General features: G+C 38.6%; 1 protein-coding gene across 7 annotated transcripts in view; it reads left to right on the top strand.

The window, feature by feature from the left end:
• The window catches only part of DMD (dystrophin), a 2,687,035-nt gene that overhangs the window by 1,303,605 nt on the left and 1,369,871 nt on the right, over positions 1-13,559 (top strand). For all 7 annotated transcript variants that reach the window (XM_070291485.1, XM_070291489.1, XM_070291490.1 and 4 more), the window contains exons 31-32: positions 9,275-9,385; positions 9,785-9,958. In XM_070291485.1, the coding sequence (XP_070147586.1) occupies positions 9,275-9,385; positions 9,785-9,958 (285 nt within the window). The remainder of the gene's footprint in view (positions 1-9,274; positions 9,386-9,784; positions 9,959-13,559) is intronic.

Below are 13,559 nucleotides of genomic sequence, written 5' to 3'. Positions count from 1 at the left end.
ATGAAAAAAGTAAAATGCCTGTCTGAGGAGGCCTTATATATAGCTGTGAAAAGAATAGAAGCAAAAAGCAAAGGAGAAAAGGAAAGATATAACACCTGAATACAGAGTTCCAAAGAATAGCGAGAAGACATAAGAAAGCCTTCCTCAGTGATCAATGCAAAGAAATAGAGGAAAACAACAGAATGGGAAAGACTAGAGATCTCTTCAAGAAAAGAGATACCAGGGAAACATTTCATGCAAAGATGGGCTCAATATAGGACATAAATGGTATGGACCTAACAGAAGCAGAAGATATTAAGAAGAAGTGGTAAGACTACACAAAAGAACTGTACAAAAAAGATCTTCATGACCCAGATAATCATGGTGGTGTGATCATTCACCTAGAGCCAGACATCCTGGAATGGGAAGCCAATTGGGCCTTAGAAAGCATCACTACAAACAAAGCTAGTGGAGGTGATGGAATTCCAGTTGAGCTGTTTCAAATCCTGAAAGATGACGCTGTGAAAGTGCTGCACTCAATATGCCAGCAAATTTGGAAAACTCAGCAGTGGCCACAGGACTGGAAAAGGTCAGTTTTCATTCCAATCCCAAAGAAAGGCAATGCCAAAGAATGCTCAAACGACTGCACAATTGCACTCATCTCACAGTTAGTAAAATAACGCTCAAAATTCTCCAAACCAGGCTTCAGCACTATGTGAACCATGAACTTCCAGATGTTCAAGCTGGTTTTAGAAAAGGCAGAGGAATAAGAGATCAAATTGCCAACATCCTCTGGATCATCAAAAAAGCAGGAGAGTTCCAGAAAAACATCTATTTCTGCTTTATTGACTATGCCAAAGCCTTTGACTGTGAGGATCACAATAAACTGTGGGAAATTCTGAAAGAGATGGGAATACCAGACCACCTGACCTGCCTCTTGAGAAACCTGTATGCAGGTCAGGAAGCAACAGTTAGAACTGGACATGGAACAACAGACTGGTTCCAAATAGGAAAAGGAGTACGTCAAGGCTGTATATTGTCACCCTGCTTATTTAACTTCTATGCAGAGTACATCATGAGAAATGCTGGACTGGAAGAAACATAAGCTGGAATCAAGATTGCTGGGAGAAATATCAATAACCTCAGATATGCATATGACACTACCCTTATGGCAGAAAGTGAAGAAGAACTAAAGAGCCTCTTGATGAAAGTGAAAGAGGAGAGTGAAAAAGTTGGCTTAAAGCTCAACATTCAGAAAACGAAGATCATGGCATCTGGTCCCATCACTTCATGGCAAATAGAGGAGGAAACCGTGTCAGACTTTGTTTTTCTGGGCTCCAAAATCACTGCAGATGGTGATTGCAGCCATGAAATTAAAAGACGCTTACTGCTTGGAAGAAAAGTTATGACCAACCTAGACAGCATATTAAAAAGCAGAGACATTACTTTGCCAACAAAGGTCCGTCTAGTCAAGGGTATGGTTTTTCCAGTAGTCATGTATGGATGTTGGACCATAAAGAAAGCTGAGTGCTGAAGAATTGATGCTTTTGAACTGTGGTGTTGCAGAAGACTCTTGAGAGTCCCCTGGACTGCAAGGAGGTCCAGCCAGTCCTTGCTAAAGGTCAGTCATGTGTGTTCATTGGAAGGACCGACGTTGAAGCTGAAACTCGAATACTTTGGCCACTGATGCGAAGAATTGACTCATTTGAAAAGACCCTGATGCTGGGAAAGATTGAGGACAGGAATAGAAGGGGATGACAGAGGATGAGATGGTTGGATATCATCACTGACTCAATGGATATGAGTGTGGTTAAACTCCGGAAGTTGGCGATAGACAGGAAGGCCTGGCGTGCTGAGGTTCATGAGGTCGCAAAGAGTCAGACACGACTTAGCAACTGAACTGAACTGACCATCCCTGAAACTTAAGGTTCAGTAACTTGACATTAATTCCCCTTTTAAGTAGTAATTTTTACTCTACCCACATCCAGTTCTTCTGTGAAACTAAGTATATACACTCTGCACCTTCCAAACTCAGTCTTTGCTAGCATGGTTCCCACAACCTCAAATGGGATCCTGTTTTCTTATTATCTTATCTACCCCTCTAAATTGGAGCAGGAAATGGTAAGCCCCTCCAGTATGCTTGCCAGGGAAGTCCCATGGACAGAGGAGCCTGGCGGGCTATAATTCATGGGGTCGCAAAGAGTCAGACCCAACTTAGTGACAGAGCATGCACGCACCCCTCTAAGAAACTTATCAGCCATATGGAACTTAAATATGCCAATTTCTTGAAATTTTTATCAGATTCTGTAGTAGAAATGTATATGTGTCTTGTCCTTTATGGCATAATTTGAGTTTTTGCTATTATATTGCACATATTTCTACTTTGTAATTAACTCATATCTTTACATTCTGTTTCCCCGGAAATTCTTTAATAGGGTCAATTGTTTTGTTCTCATTCTGTGGAATAAGATAGTAGATGAAGAATTTCCTTTTTGAATTGAATTGATAAGCTAAACAGCACAACTATATAGATAAGATTAAATGTTTTTTTCCTGATAAATGTCTATTCAAAGAATATTTTTATTTTTAAATCATAATTTAAGAGGCAGTGCAGTTGTTTAAAGGGCAGTTGAATTTGCTACTTTACCTTGGATAAGTCAACATTTTTACCCTCATATGTAAGTGTAGTTGAGGATAGTAAATACTTACCTTCATTTGATTAGGTAATCAAATGAATGTTTGAGAACTGTTCAGACATAAGGTCACACACATGTCTACTTTGGCAGTGATGATAATGATGGTTTTTCCTTCAGGACTCTTCTCTCACCCCTCTAGTATAAAAGGCTGATGGAATTATGTGTGTATTTCTTTATTTCCTTTGCTATATACACCTTGAGTGCCAAATGGATTAATGAGTTAAAAACATGTGGACAGATCCTGTTAAAGGTATAGAATTTGAACCCTCTGCTCTCTCTGAATATCTTTTTAATTTTCACCTCATCATTATCCTTTCATGATTTCCATAATGACTATTCACTTTCCTTTTGATTTCTCACCAACCCTCTTATCCTCAGAAGATATCAAGGGGCTCGTATTCATAAATAAATGATATATGATGGCACAGAAAAGTCATGAACAGATATTTGTGCAGACAACTTGAGCAGGGATTTACTTGTACAACTGCCTCTAATCTTATCACCAAAACCAATAGAGTTGTCTACTGCAGACGTGAGAATTTTCCCAGATACTCTGTCTACAGATCATGGCCATGCTTCATTGCTGGCTTGTCATTATGACTGTATGTTTAGAGATGAGAAAAGTTATGCTCACCTTGATTTCCATGAGGCATTACTGTGTTCTTATGACCAACTCCCCTCCCTCGAAGGAGGCTCAAAGGTGTGTTGTGTTGACCAGGTGGCAAATCAGAGCCCTGAGATTTAAACCCAGCTTTATCTATGCTGATTCCCAGAGAGCATCAAGTAGGAAGCATTGCACTTTGCACTTCTCCACATCCAGAATCATCTTTAGGTGTTACCTTTGGCTTCTGAAAAGAGTGGCACTCCTCTACCTGTCGATATTTTCCATTGATTATAGATTTTTGCCCTTCACCCCATTTTCTCTCATTTCCTCCAGGGGTTTTTGTAATGCATTAACTTCATGCATGTTTTTTTTCTTTTCTTTTCTTTTCTTTTTTTTTTAAAGCTTCATCCAGTGGCTTCTTTTACATGGCCTTAACACATGTTCAATTCTACTGTCCTACATTTCATGTGGAGAGAAGTCTTCAAAACTGATTTAAAATGTTTTTATAAGGGCTTTTCCTTGTCCTTAATCAGACTCCAGCCCTTGAAAATTTGACTTCTACTTTCACCATCCACTGACTCTGTCCTAACTACAGTGCTCACTGGCCAGCTAATATGCCCTTATTATTAATAGCACTTATTCTTATTTGATCTGTTTCAAAATTGACATTGTCCACCTCTCGCTCATTCTTAAATCTCTCACATACTTGATTTCAGTGGCAACCTCTCTCTTTCCTGGTTGTCCCTTTTCTCCTTCTCTTAGACTGTTGCTTATCTTTCTTCAGTGTTTCCCTTTTTCTCCGATCCCTTAAATTTCTCTCTTCTACATGGTAGTCTCCTGGCCCTCCCTTTCTACTTCCCTCTAATGGTTGAGTGCACTAAAATAAAGGCTGTTTGTACAGGTGCATGCAGCTGCTTTGAAAAGAAAGATACACACACATATGTAGCTCTATATGGTGATTAACAAAACACAAATTCATATGAAAGGATTACAGAGTTTATGGAAGCATTCTCTCCTTATGAGTTCTTTATTAATTAGAGTTATTAGTAGCAGTAAAACTATTATCTGTGATTCTGATCACTTTTAAAATTTAAACTTTAACTTCAGATTAAAAATACTATGATTTTTTTTCTTTTAATATATGAGGTTGTTTAAGACCTCATTCCCACCTGTATTTCTAGTTATATTTCGGGATGAACATTAACAATCTGTGCATTATTTCAGTTCTGCTAACTGTTCATGTGGTTTAGTGCCCTGTCCATACCTCATCTTCCCTCATTCAAGAGTGCTTTTGTTTTTAAAGCTTTCATCTCCTTGCATATCCAGTATACACTTTAGGACAGTTAAGTATAAGTAGCAACACTGAATTAACTAAAGCATAAACAAAAATGAGGGAGGGGAGATGGTCATAAGGACATAGGAATGCCTCATGGATATCAAGAGTGAGCACGAAGTTTTTACTCAGGAAAGGATTAGAGCCTGTGTTTTGGTCACTTGTAACAGCAAATCATCAGTTTCTCTAATGGTTTGTGAATTGAGAAGGGTCAGCTGAATGGTTTCTCTTGGAATCTCTCATGTGATTCTTTTTATTTATGGGCGGGTACCATGGTGACTTGTAAGCTCAAATGGACTGAACATCCAATATGGCTCCCTTATGTCTAGAAGATGATGCTCCCTGTGAGGTGAAAGCTCTCCTGGGACTCTACAGAAACACTTCTCCACAGCCTCTCTGTGTGGCTTAGGCTTTTCAGAGCATGTCAGATGGGTTCCAAGAAGGAACCCATGGGTTCCTAAGAGTTGAGTGTTCCAAAAGGGGAGAAGCAAAAGTTGCTAGCCCAGTTAAGAGCTTTTCCCATAAATGGCAAATCATTATTTTTGCTTTGTTTTACCAGTCAAGGCTGTCACAGGGCTAGCCTAGATTTAAAGAGGTGAAGAAATAAACTCTGCCTCTTCATGGGGGAATGGTAAGAGGAGCATATGGTATTGGCACTCTTGTTGCAGCCATCTTTGGCAGTTGCTGTCTACTTCAGCCTAGGTTTGAAAGCCATCAGTATATTTGTTTATGTGTCTCTTTTTTTTCTCTCTCTGGTCATGGACCTTTGCTCTTCCTAAACTAACAGTGCAAACTAGTGACTTCATAAGCCCAGTCTCATACATAAGAAAGTTCCATGCACCCACAGAGCTTGACCAGACTTTCTTCTGTCAGTTCCGAGAGAGAACCTGATGGACCTAACTGGGCATAAGCATTCCTCATGCTATAATTACATGTCTTCAGTTCAGTTCAGTTCAGTCGCTCAGTCATGTCCAGGAGTGGCCAATTATGTGACAGAGACATGGTTGTTAGTGACGCACCATTCTGAAGGGGTGAGCACTTTCCACCTAAGAAGTCAAGACCATAAACTCCCTAAAGCATCTGATGCCCCTAGTGATGCACTAATATGGACCCCTGGTTCCAAATAGGAAAAGGAGTACGTCAAGGTTGTATATTGTCGCCCTGCTTATTTAACTTATATGCAGAGTACATCATGAGAAATGCTGGACTGGAAGAAACACAAGCTGGAATCAGGATTGCCAGGAAAAATATCAATAACCTCAGATATGCAGATGACACTACCCTTATGGCAGAAAGTGAAGAGGAACTAAAGAGCCTCTTGATGAAAGTGAAAGAGGAGAGTGAAAAAGTTAACTTAAAGCTCAACATTCAGAAAACAAAGATCATGGCATCCGGTCCCATCACTTCATGGGAAATAGAAGGGGAAACAGTGTCAAACTTTATTTTTTTGGGCTCCAAAGTCACTGCAGATGGTGACTGCAGCCATGAAATTAAAAGACGCTTACTCCTTGAAAGAAAAGTTATGACCAACCTAGATAGCATATTAAAAAGCAGAGATATTACTGTGCCAACTAAGATCTGTCTAGTCAAGGCTATGGTTTTCCCAGTAGTCATGTAAGGATGTGAGAGTTGGACTGTGAAGAAGGCTGAGCGCCGAAGAATTGATGCTTTTGAACTGTGGTGTTGGAGAAGACTCTTGAGAGTCCCTTGGACTGTAAGGAGATCCAACCAGTCCATTCTGAAGGAGATCAACCCTGGGATTACTTTGGAAGGAATGATGCTCAAGCTGAAACTCCAATACTTTGGCCACCTCATGCGAAGAGTTGACTCATTGGAAAAGACTCTGATGCTGGGAGGGATTGGGGGCAGGAGGAGAAGGGGACAACAGAGGATGAGATGGCTGGATGGCATCACTGACTCGATGGACGTGAGTCTGAGTCAACTCCAGGGGTTGGTGACGGACAGGGAGGCCTGGCGTGCTGCAATTCATGGGGTCGCAAAGAGTCAGACACGACTGAGCAACTGAACTGAACTGAACCCCAAATTCTTTGGTTCCTAGAGAGTATGTGCATACTGATATTTCTTATGAAATGTCATACTTCAACCACTGAAGATATTATATATAGTAAATATATTTATATATAGATTTGCTTGAGTCTTTGCTCTACTTTAAACCAGAATTCTAATCACATAAGTAATTGGTACTTACTTTACCTTTATAATTGTTAGGATCATTATGCTAAGGATTAATACCAAGGTGTATCTGTATATTTATAACCTTGTATTCTGAAAAACTCTACCACTTAACCCATTTTCTTGGAATAATTCTTATTACTCATTTCAGGGCTGTAGTTTTCTTTGGTAACTGCTAAGCAAACTGGTGTTATTTTCCAGTAATATGTACTGCAATTGACTCCAATTGGTGTGAATTAGGTCATGCTAATATGCATTATACAAATTGTTGTGTGTGAAAATTCTACGGGTCCTGTGGTATAAGTTAATCATTTTCTTCTCTTATTTATGATAATCTGACAGTGACTTACATTTAAATTAGTATAATTTGACCAGTAGCTAATTTTTGCTGGATCTGATAGGAAGAAGTGAATGATTTTGTTGTTTTTGTCTCTGCACACTGCAGGATACGACCCACTCCTGCAACTAACTCAGAAGTGTATAGGTCAAATACAGACATTCTTTTAAATACAACTTGATCATACATGTTTTTTCTCATTTTAGGAAATCATAGAAATTTTTTTTGGTTATTTAAAGTCTAAAAATCAATCTCATTCTAACATGTATACTATCATGTGAATTGAATCGCCAGTCTATGTCTGACGCAGGATGCAGCATGCTTGGGGCTGGTGCATGGGGATGACCCAGAAAGTTGTTATGGGGAGGGAGGTGGGAGGGGGGTTCATGTTTGGGAATGCATGTAAGAATTAAAGATTTTAAAATTTAAAAAATAAAAAACTAAAATTAAAAAAAAAAAAAAAAAAAAAAAAAAAAAAAAATATGTATCAGAAAGCAAGACAGTAGAGACATTTAGCTTCCCTTTCCTAGATGTTTGAAATTTAACTGAAATATAGCCTAGAATTTCTTAGTAAAGATCAGTATTAAGGAATATTGTCCACATGCAACTTTCTCATTATGACTTATTGCTGCAACAGTTAGCTTTTTTTTTTTTTTAATTGATAAAGGGTATCATCTTGTCTTTGGTCAGATTTGAATGTAAATTCAAAGGTAAAAGAATGTGATTTTCACGTATTAGATATAAGTAGATGCTTCCTAGGTGTGTCTGCTAGTAACTGTTTGTGATGATCACAGAAGTGGGCAGCTCAGATTACCTTCAGTGAAGCTCACAGCCCCCAACTCCAGCCCCTTCCGAATCCAACCCAGTTTTTGAGCTGAGACCACATTCTTTCTAGAAGAGCCCCAACCAGTGACTGAGCCTGAGATGAATGTAGGACTTGGCTGTCTCTGTTCAATGTGGGGCTTTTCCAGGGCGCCTCACTGGATTAACATAAACCTTGTCAAATCTGCATCACAGTCTGAGGCTCTACCTGGGAGAGCATCCTGCCCCTTCAGTAATCTGCTCTGAAGCCTACCTCACTCCCTGGAAGATCCATCTGACACATGTGATATTGACACCTGCTTATGGAAATAATTCAGAAATTACAAGAAACTACGACAAGATGATAGATTCTTAAATTGTGAAAATGTATGTCATATGCAAAACAACCATATATATATATATATATATATTTAAAGTCTAAAAATCAATCTCTGTAGGAAGCTATTAAATATGTATCAGAAAGCAAGACAGTAGAGACATTTAGCTTCCCTTTCCTAGATGTTTGAAATTTAACTGAAATATAGCCTAGAATTTCTTAGTAAAGATCAGTATTAAGGAATATTGTCCACATGCAACTTTCTCATTATGACTTATTGCTGCAACAGTTAGCTTTTTTTTTTTTAATTAATAAAGGGTATCATCTTGTCTTTGGTCAGATTTGAATGTAAATTCAAAGGTAAAAGAATGTGATTTTCACGTATTAGATATAAGTAGATGCTATATAAATATATATATATATTTTTTAAAGACATGGGACCGTGATAGTATTCTTCATCCTGGAACTAATATTTCAGAGATTTGTATACAAGTCCATATTTCTCTTAGCCAGGACTTTTGTGGCCAGTTAGACAATAACCACGTCTCTTCTAAGCCCTCCTTCTGTTCTTCTCTATCAAGTCCATGACCTTTTAACTTTTTCTTTTTAAACTTTGCTTTCCTTTTGTTGTTGTTGTTGAAGTATAATTGATTTACAGTGTTGCAGGAGTACAGAAAAATGATCAGTAAAGCATGCTTTTCTTCAAAATAAATAGATACTTCCTACTAAAAATTATATCTGAAATAGCTGTTCATGAACATTGATTCAAAATGATAATTAATTTATATTAATAATCCCAGTAGGAGATAACTAAGTCATTTCATTTTTCATAGTTTTTGGTAAGTAGAAAAAAATCTGCTTATTGTCATGTTGTTAGGGGCTACATTGTAATAATGTTTTGAGAGAGTTTCTGAATTTCATTTTCTTGGAAAGTGACTTGTTCTTTGCAATAACTTGCAGAGCATGCTGACTTATAATGCTGTCCTCCCAACAGAAAATCCAATCTGATTTGACGAGTCATGAGATCAGTTTAGAAGAAATGAAGAAACATTACCAAGGAAAGGAAACTGCTCAACGGGTACTATCCCAAATTGAAGTGGCACAGGTACATATTATTCCATTAACTAAGGACCTTGTTTTAGTTGGATATTAAAATATTGTTTAGATTAGGTAACTTGCTTACTAACAAATTGAGGTTAAGGGCATTATTTGAAAGCTACAAATGATATATAAATGATACATACTATTTTGAATCATACATTTTAAGGATAAAATAGGTTTAAAAATTGTCTTTTATTTAGTATCACATTAAGAATGATTGCTGAATTCTCCCAAATGCATGTGTTCTTTGTGCTGGACAAATGGAAAAAGTGTTGCTTTAGTTTGTTTTTATTTCTATCCTTGTGTATCTTCCAGAATAAAGGAAAATACATTAACAAATGTATGGCTGGTTATTGTTCGGAAGGCAAAATAAAATCCATGTTTTCTTACACTGTCTTTACAGAAAAAAATGCAAGATGTTTCCATGAAATTTCGATTGTTCCAGAAGCCAGCCAATTTTGAGCAGCGTCTACAGGAAAGTAAGATGATTTTAGATGAAGTGAAGATGCACTTGCCTGCACTGGAAACAAAGAGTGTTGAACAGGAAGTAGTACAGTCACAGTTAAATCATTGTGTGGTATGTATTGCTGATGGCAAATATGTAGCTACCCCTTGACTTCCTTATTGGAATGAGAAGAACAGTATTTAGTATAAGAACAAAAATTTGCACAAGTGAATTGAGAGACAAGAACTATTATTGAAATAGTAGCTGCTTAATATCTCTTCTGAAAATGTCTTCTTTGAGTCTATAATTTTCCAAGGACTATGCAGAATATCATCTTTGTTTAATCCTTATGGAACTTTGAAAATATTTTAAAAGGGAAATCCTGAAAAAGAATATACTGGTCTGGAAACAGCAACAGTGAAAGTATCTGCAATAGTAAAAACGATTCTAGAAATGAGTGCCAAGGAAGCAAAGCAATCCACACAAGTCATCTTTAATTCTCAGGTGAAGGTCACTCAGTCATATCTGACTTGGGCTTCTCTGTCCATGGAATTCTCTAGGCAAGAATACTGGAGTGAGTAGCCTTTCCCTTCTCCAGGTATCTTCCCAACCCAGGAATCAAACCCAGGTCTGCACATTGCAGGCAGTTTCTTTACCATCTGAGCCACCAGGGAAGCCCACGAAAACTGGAATAGGTAGCCTATCCTTTTTCCAGGGTATCTTCCTGACCCAGGGATCGAACTGGGGTTTCCTGCATTGCAGGTGGATTCTTTACCAGCTGAGCTGCCAGGGAAGCCCTTAATTCTCAGGGCCACAGGTTCAGTGAGAGATTTAAAGACAAACATTGAGTACAAAGCAAAAGCAAGATTCCAAGCCAGACATGCTTACTCTGAATCCTAGTATCTTTCCATTTAAAGTCAGACCTGGATATGCAATGAAATTCTGCCAGACAACAAAGACAGAATAAATAGGTATGGAAGATATAATTATCCTGTAGTGTAAATCTTCACTATAAGGATTTCGAGTAGTGTTCTTTGTTGCAGTTATTGAAAATTCACAAAGCCAGGTGACTTCTCAGATGACATAGAGCTGAATTATGAGAGCATCTACTAGAGTAATACAAGTATTAATATAAATCTGTGTGTACTATGGAATGTCAAGGTAGAAATCCACATAGAAAACACTGAGTGCTATTAACATTGAAGGGAAAAAGTTTATCTATTGAGTACTTTGTACTTAAAGTATTGTTTCTGCTTCTATTCCGTAACATAAATGAAAAAGAAACCCTTAGGTACATTATCATCATATCATTATGAATGGGAAAATATCCTTTGTAAACAAGAATTTTCTTTGTGAAAAATTATGGAATAATTTTTATTTGGCAATATTGCTTAGTAAGGAAAGCTGCATTTTGCTGCTGCTGCTGCTAAGTTGCTTCAGTCGTGTCCAACTCTGTGCGACCCCATAGACGGCAGCCTACCAGGCTGCCCCGTCCCTGGGATTCTCCAGGCAAGAACACTAGAGTGGGTTGCCATTTCCTTCTCCAGTGCTTGAAAGTGGCATCATTATTATAAATATTCTTACCCCAAAAAGAAATTTTGAATATAGTTATATATATTAGAGGAATGGCAACCCACTCTAGTATTCTTGCCTGCAGAATCCCAGGGAGAGAGGAGCCTGGTGGGCTGCTGTCTATGGGGTTGCACAGAGTCAGACACGACTGATGTGACTTAGCAGCAGCAGCAGCATATATATTAGATAAGTAACATTGGGAATACATGGGAATATATGTCATCTTATATTTTTTCAAAAAATTGAAAGCAAAATGACCTAAGTACATTATCATCATGGCTAAATATATTCACAGAGGGCAAGCTGTTCATTCTTCTAGGAACAATTCTCTAATGGTACTTCATAAATCTTTTCTGCTAGTCATTATGAACTGGGAAAGAAAAAAAAAACCAAAATGCTACCTACAGCCAGGTATTACTATGCCCTGACTCAGCTCAGTACAGAGGAAACAGATGAAAGGGTTTCCTCAATCTGTTTCTCAGGTGATCCAAACAAGTCACCTTCATTTCTCAGGTGAAAGTTGCTCAGTTGTGTCCGACTCTTTTGTGACTCCATGGACTTTAGCCCACCAGGATCCTCTGTCCATGGAATTCTTTAGGCAAGAATACTAGAGTGGGTAGCCTTTCCCTTCTTGAGGGGAATCTTCCCAACCCACAGATCAAACCCAGGTCTCCCACACTGCAGGTGGATTCTTTACCATCTAAGCCACCAGGGAAGCCTAAGAAAACCGAAGTGGGTAGCCTTCCCCTTCTCCAGGGAATCTTCCCAACTTAAGTATTGAACCCAGGTCTCCCACATTGCAGGTGGATTCTTTATCATCTGTTTCTGCTTCTGGTTTAAATGTCAGGACCAATTCAGGTCATCCTTCCATAAGGATATATTTTCTTTACAACTTTTGTATTTTTCATTATTAAGATGCTCAGTTCAGTTCAGTTGCTTAGTCGTGTCCAACTCTTTGCGACCCCATGAATTGCAGCACGCCAGGCCTCCCTGACCATCACCAACTCCCGGAGTTCACTCAAACTCATGTCCATTGAGTCAGTGATGCCATCCAGCCACCTCATCCTCTGTTGTCCCCTTCTTCTCGTGCCCCCAATCCCTCCCAGCATCAGGGTCTTTTCCAGTGAGTCAACTCTTTGCATGCGGTGGCCAAAGTATTGGAGTTTCAGCTTTAGCATCATTCCTTCCAAAGAACACCCAGGACTGATCTCTTTTATTTATTTATTTATTATTTTTTTTTAAATTTTTATTTTTACTTTATTTTACTTTACAATACTGTATTGGTTTTGCCATACATTGACATGAATCCACCATGGGTGTACATACGTTCCCAAACATGAACCCCCCTCCCACCTCCCTCCCCATAACATCTCTCTGGGTCATCCCCGTGCACCAGCCCCAAGCATGCTGTATCCTGCATCGGACATAGACTGGTGATTCAATTCTTACATGATAGTATACATGTTTCAATGCCATTCTCCCAAATCATCCCACCCTCTCCCTCTCCCTCTGAGTCCAAAAGTCCACTATACACATCTGTGTCTTTTTTGCTGTCTTGCATACAGGGTCATCATTGCCATCTTTCTAAATTCCATATATATGTGTTAGCATACTGTATTGGTGTTTTTCTTTTTGGCTTATTTCACTCTGTATAATCTGCTGGGCATACACACCGAGGAAACCAGAATTGAAAGAGACACATCTACCCCAATGTTCATTGCAGCACTGTTTATAATAGCCAGGACATGGAAACAACCCAGATGTCCATCAGCAGATGAATGGATAAGAAAGCTGTGGTACATATACACAATGGAGTATTACTCAGCCATTAAAAAGAATACATTTGAATCAGTTCTGATGAGATGGATGAAACTGATCTCTTTTAGAATGGACTGGTTGGATCTCCTTGCAGTCCAAGGGACTCTCAAAAGTCTTCTCCAACACCACAATCATGGCCTTTGCTTTCAAGATTTTTGTTCTGTTAAAGTCTTAAAAACATGAACACAAACACATGTAAATACATATTTCCCTTTATTAACGATAAATATTTTCTCTTTTGAATGAAGTGATGAAAATGGCTATCAGTACTGTGGCTCAGCTGGTAAAGAATCCACCTACAATGCGGGAAACCTGGGTTGGGAAGATCCCCTGGAGAAAGAAA

Source organism: Ovis canadensis, chromosome X (assembly GCF_042477335.2).
Source record: "Ovis canadensis isolate MfBH-ARS-UI-01 breed Bighorn chromosome X, ARS-UI_OviCan_v2, whole genome shotgun sequence".
NCBI classification, from domain to species: domain Eukaryota; kingdom Metazoa; phylum Chordata; class Mammalia; order Artiodactyla; family Bovidae; genus Ovis; species Ovis canadensis.
This window is presented reverse-complemented; position numbering and strand designations above follow the sequence as displayed.